General features: G+C 34.6%; 1 protein-coding gene across 1 annotated transcript in view; it reads left to right on the top strand.

Moving 5' to 3' along the window:
* The window catches only part of LOC117110762 (glutathione hydrolase proenzyme-like), a 13,418-nt gene extending 9,272 nt beyond the window's left edge, over positions 1–4,146 (top strand). The window contains exons 7-9 of the mRNA XM_033253558.1: positions 171–408; positions 534–647; positions 1,287–4,146. Of these exons, the coding sequence (XP_033109449.1) occupies positions 171–408; positions 534–647; positions 1,287–1,430 (496 nt within the window). The 3' untranslated portion in view covers positions 1,431–4,146. The remainder of the gene's footprint in view (positions 1–170; positions 409–533; positions 648–1,286) is intronic.
* The last annotated feature ends 2,531 nt before the right edge of the window (positions 4,147–6,677 follow it).

Consider the following 6,677-nt stretch of genomic DNA (forward strand, 5'->3'; position numbering starts at 1 on the left):
CTGTCGTACATTTATAGGTGTATTAAAACGTCCGTGCATGGATATGACACTGCGAGTTTTTCCTTCTCACCTCACGAACGTTGCTAATTAATTAAGGGCATTTTTCATTAAAAAAAATATATTTGCTTGAATGTGTGATGATTTTTTTTTTCTATTTTTGTTATATTTAGCTTTGGTTGCAAAATCATGTCGGCCACAACAGGCATTATATACAACAACCAAATGGCGGACTTCACGATTCCTAATTCGGAGGTTGAGTACCAACCAACGAATCAAGCCAACTACGCAGGTCCTAACAAACGTGCTTTATCATCCATGAGTGGCAGCATACTCCTCGATGAAAATGGTGATGTCAAGTTAGTCATTGGTTCTGCTGGCGGAAAACAGATAATATCTGCCAATTCCTGGGTAGGTTCATCTTATTCAGTACGTGTCATATAGAGTGATCCAAAAATTCTGATACAGTATGAGCTGCCTGATGCGATCAAAGTTCTGTTTTTATAAATTGTTTTAGTGTTTTATTAACTCTGTAGGTAACGATTGATGCTCTGGCCACTAAGTCTTCTTTAATAGATGTCATCGAAAAACGTAGGATTCATAACCAACTTTTCCCAAATCAAGGCATGTATGAAGCAGGTTTCTCAACGGTAAGTACAGTAGTAATTTTTTTTTTTACGATGATAGGCCTGATTTGTTACTATTATCATCACCATGTTATACTGATAACAATAATTATGAATGTGGTATCATTATAATGATGATGATCTTGACGACGATGATGTCATTGATGCTGAACATCATGTCGCTTCTCAACGGAGGCGGTAACAGTATATCCAAGTACAACTTCCATAAATTCGTGGCATAGCAGCAGTAACAATTATAACAAGAAATCATTAATAATAATAATAATAAAAAAAAAAAAAAATTCAAAATAAAAAAAAAATTGGGAAAAAAGAAAAAATATATTCAAAATTAAGTCTGAGAGTGCCATTTCCGACCATCTAGATGTGCCTTAATCATAAATTTTCTTACCTCAGCCCCAACCATGCTGGGGCTAAGGTAGTGACCCCTGTTGGGAAAATCCCTCCCAGGACCCCTGTATTTCGAATTCCTGGATCCGCCACTGAGTAAAAGTCTACAGCTACACACAACCTCCTTGTTGATGTCATTTCTTGTTTTTTTGTTTTTTTTGTCGTATTGGTTTTTCTTCTTTTTTTCCCACTATCTGGCTTTAAGCTGTATAGTATTAATGAATGTAAATGACCGTATGTTTTTCTTACTAATAGGAGGTGCTGACTGGGTTGGAAGATCTTGGTCAAATGGTTACTCAGGGAACATCTTTTGCTGTTGTTCAGGCAATACTAAAAGATAAATATGGAATTGAAGCACATGCAGACTCACGGAAACAGGGTATAGCGGCTGGTTATTAAGTGGTATTTATCCACTCAACACTATATACGCCACTCTAAATAACATGATAAGCAATAGATTATTAATATTTTTAATATTTATAATTATTATTGTTACTGTTATTTTTTTTATTACTGATGTTTTTTAATTATTATTATCATTTATTATTATTATTATTTATTTATTATTATTATTATTATTATTATTATTGTTATTATTATTATTATTATTATTATTATTATTATTATTATGTATTACTGTTAGGATTAGGACGATGAGGATGACGGTAGCATTTATTTTAAATTTTAAATTAACAAAACATTATTTATTGTAATGAAGATGATGATAATGATTATTATTATGACAGTAATGATTAGGATGATGATAATACACATAATAATGATGAGGATTATTTGTGCTACATGACATGAAGAGTAATGGTGAACTTAATGGCTCTGTCACGTGCTGACGCACAACATAATGTTTTCGCACCACGCACCAACTTTATAAAGCACTCTGCCCATGGAGGTGGTTCCAAAAATTCCCGACAAGGGGTCTGACATGTACGACGGGGTAGTACGAACCACAGAGCCGACTAGAATTTGGAATAAAAAAATCCCTGGTAGGTTCATAGGGAGAGTTTTATGGTTTAGTATGGTCCAAATTGTGCTTTTAGACCACAATATTAATTGATTTCATACGAAAAAAAATATATTAGGGAATGGCAATCAAAATAATTTTATTTAGATAGCAAACTATATATATTTTTTAATCTGATGACCTCGTTGTGGAGTCGGACGATCGACAGGGTGTTGGGTGGGGGGATGTTGGTGGGAAATGCCCTCCCTGCCCCCGCTGGCGCCACCACTGACTGTGTTACCTAATGATAATTAAATTTTAATCTGTTAGAGATGGTTTATGCGGAGTGCCTGTGACTTTACCTCATGAGAGAGCGATAATAAATTAAATGTCGTAATTTAATTAAAAATATATTTCAGGCTTTAACATCATTAGTGTAATATTTTGGCCTAATTGAAAAAGTTGGCCCATAAATATGGATATATTAAGACTATTCCGTTTTTGTGTTATGGTTCACGAAGGCATTTGGGTGTTTGACGTGACGGATAGTAAAATTGAATTATCATAGTTTTAATGCTTGAACTGACGTCATATACTATATCGAATAATTTAAAACATATCAAGACTCCAATTTTACTGCTTTGTTTTATATAGTCAGGTAAGCTATTCTGTGTTGTACTACCTCTGTATACTAAACTTTTTGCTGTCCTACATTAATTCTTTTTGATAATCATGTTTGTTTCTTGCTTGATAATTATGGATGTTTTCCATCTTTTGAAATAAATTATCAAAGACATTTGGAAGTTGGCTAATTTGGAGTTTGAACCTAAAAATTGAGAGTTGCTTTTAGAAACAGATCACTAGTATGAAGCGAGTCATTTCTTTAACTCTACACACAATCCTCATCGCCTGGATCGTTTTCCATCTTTTGAAATACATTATCATTTGGAAGTTGGTTATTTTGAAGTGTGAACATAAAAATTGAGATTTGTTTTACATACGGATCACAAGTATAAAGCGAGCCAGTATGATGTAAATAGTCAACTCTACACACAATTCTCATTCGCTTTCTTTCGAAGCAAGTGAGTTTGTGTAGTTCTATTTGATTAGCTGAGCTCCACACAGTAATTGCATAATTTAAATGTGGCAATACTAAGGCACTGTAAATTGTTAACAGTACTTCTTTTGGAAAGAAATATTTCAATCTGTTGATCATCCCAATCGCCATTGAGATTTTAACTGTACCGTGTCTCTTGACTCTCTTCCCACTATTACACCTTCTCTTCAATCCTGGTCTCTCGAAAACGGTCTTAAGTTTGCCCCTCATAAATGCAAGATCTTAAATATATAGGCCTAGTTTAGCAAATCTCAACTCAATCTACTCCCAATTTGTCTCTACCAATCCCAAATTGAATCTGTTGACCAACATCGCTACCTTGAAATTATCATCTTTCACTACTTTAAATGGCATTCCCAAATCATTACTCTTTACAAGTCCTGTATCCGTAAATTGTCCATCCTAAAATACCTCAAACACTTCCTTGATTGTCAATCACTTTTACTCCCTACCATGGAATACACATGTTGCATTTATGGTAAACTCCCACAGTGTAAAATGAACTTACGGATCGAATATCTTTTTTCTAAAATAATTTTAGTCTCATCTACACATTCTACGTATCATACCATATTTAATTTGCTTAAAAATCCGGAATTTGAAACCCGACAAACATTCTAGACCCTCTGAAGCCTTGGAAAGATCGCCCAGAATGAAAATAATCCTCTCCACTTCCACCTCCCTTCCAGTTGCCAATGCAACATTTCTCTTCGCAACTCCCGCAATATTGTCCTCCTCTCGATCCCTTGTCGCTCGGGACTCCTGATCCCTTGTCGCACTTCCCGCTTTGAAAAATCATTCCTTCCCTATTCCCTTTCCCTTGTATATTCTCTCTCTTTTGACCCTTCCTCAATCTCCCCTTTCCTTCTAAAGCAAGCTCTCAACATGTAGGCCAAGACTAAATCTCCTTTTCAGTCTCCTTCAAACCCATCTTGTCGTTGCCTTTTGTGTTGTAATTTTTATTGCTATGTATTGTGTCACGTTTGTTAGCGGATAATGGCCCTTGACGGCATATTGAAACAATAAAGAATTGAATTGAATTATTGAATTGAATGATGAATTTGTGTGAATAGGCCTATTATCAATTATTGTTGCAGTGGTTTCGGTAACTTTCGTGGCTGCATAATGAAGGTATAATAATTTAAACAAGTAGACGTATAGTCTACTGACTACATATTCCCCCTCCATTGAAAAACGGCGCCCTCGACAATAAGAGGAAAGAATGTAAAGAAAACCAAATAACAGTATTTGCATTATATTACAATAGATAACTCCAACCATAAGAAAGGCATAACACAAAAAAAATTATCAATCTTTTACATAAAATCAGTAAAATCAGAAATCCTAAAAATTAAATCTACATTTCATAGCTTTCAGAAATACCCTCACAAACAATAGAAATTAACCAGTACCTTAACAATATAAAAGAGTGTACATGATGTATTCAGCTAATAATACATTTGAAAATAAGAACATTAAACTAGCCACATATCAATCATCATATAAATATCATCAAATCAGTTATTAAAACAAAATGTATTACAGTACAGGAATCATTTAACACTGTATTAAAAATAAATTACCAATATGGCCAAAGTACTTAACATGTTAATTACACATCATTAGAGAAATATATGTACATCATGAAGAACTAAAAAATTGTCGTTAAAACATATTGCCTAAAAAGGATAAACACACAAACATTTTTTGCAAATGATTATATACTATGCTAACACTCATATATATTTGAAAGTAAAGATGGATAAAAAAAAAACAAGTAGACGTTCAGTCTACTCAGTACATCCACCCCTCTATTGAAAAACGTCGTTCTCGACGAACTTTCAATAAGAGGAAAAAAATGTAAAGAAAACCAAATTATCTGCAATAGATATACTCTAACCAAAATGAAGGCATAACAAAAAACCTTATCAAATTATTCCATAAAAACAGTAAAATTAGATGAAAGTAAGATCGATAATTTATTGGCTTATTATATCTGGACAAATGTGAGAAAAGTACATGAAGAGTTCTTGGACTGCAACTTCCAATGGCATGTGAGTCATGTTTGGCGTATCATGTGCCAAGTTCATGTCCAAATATCAATAAAATGGACCCCCCCCCCTTCTTTTAAAAGTCTCTGTGCATTAGGTGCCGGATCTCGTACAGTAATACGTCACTAGTCAGTTCAGCGATTATAAAGCCTCGAAAGGACTTGTACGAATGGCGTCTCGGATGAGGGCCTTTGATGATGAACTTTGTATCAGGACATTTTTGACGAAACCTGATTATACTAGCTTTGATATGTTCTAATCGACTCAAATACGCTTTCTTTGTCCAGACCTCATAATGTGCCCACGGGCGTATCATGATTACATAGTGACATGTATCAATTCCTAATGGTCTAAGACTCCACCTCGAACTTGCTTTACCCCAGCTTCTCTATACCATTTCCAACGGCATACGGATGAAATTGGAAAGTTAAATTCAGAAAATCAGTAACGATATTGAAGCCTCTATACAGACAGATTTGCAGGTACGTCCACATGGAGATGTAAAAGTAGTTTTTCACACCACTGTCTTGTAGTAGAATCGCCCAAGAAGATGAGTCGTTTGTTGGTTATACACATAGGCGTAGATCCCTGGGGAATTGGGGGACATATCCCCCCAATATTTGACATGGGGGGATGTATCATCCCCCAATATTTTGACTATGTATGGGATAAAATGGAACTTTACACACTTCAAAAGACTGTCACAGAAATAATTTGCACTGTCTTATGCGCTTACAAAGATGAAAATTAGCATAATGTAATAATGTTGATAACAAAATTACCGTATTTTATCTGGTACCATTCTAAGCTCTTCTTTCCTTAGATGTCAGATGTGCTTGGAAAGAGAGCCACATTTCACACTGAAGGGTGTGTACGACATCAGTAATGTTATGTCAATTCCAAGAATGTTTAAGGTTATATCGGTTGATGAGGAATTTATTGATTAGGCCTATAATAGCAAATTGCATCAATTTATTTTGCAAAAACAAGGTTTCCAGCTTCGGAGGGGGGCACATCTCCTGTCCGCACAAAGGCACACATTGGCACTAACACCAGGCGCGTAACAGGGGTCTTGGGTCAGAGTGGGTATTTATTTTTTTAAATTTTTTATTTCAACCATCTTTAAAGAGGGTAACCCTTCTAGTTTAGCCCAGTAGGTTAACTGAGTATTCAGGGGCCCTCTATAAAGATAAAAATAATAATAAAATTAAAGAACAGTACAAACAACATCATTACAACATAATAATAATAACAATAATAATAATAATAATAATAATAATAATAATAATAATAATAATAATAATAATAATAATAACAACAACAACAACAACATCAGCAGCAGCAACAACCAATCCTCATTTCCCGGTTAGTAATTTACCATACCCACCCACTAACTCCCTAAAATGTGCAATTTATAGAGGAAATTGGCCTACCGTAACAAGAAATGCGCGCAAAGAATTTGAGAATTTTAGGCACTTTCAGAGGATGCATTTGTCAAGGGGTGGAGAAAGATTTTCCAA

This window comes from Anneissia japonica, unplaced genomic scaffold (assembly GCF_011630105.1).
Source record: "Anneissia japonica isolate Jap-2015-1 unplaced genomic scaffold, ASM1163010v1 scaffold2756_len2360902_cov194, whole genome shotgun sequence".
Taxonomy (NCBI): domain Eukaryota; kingdom Metazoa; phylum Echinodermata; class Crinoidea; order Comatulida; family Comatulidae; genus Anneissia; species Anneissia japonica.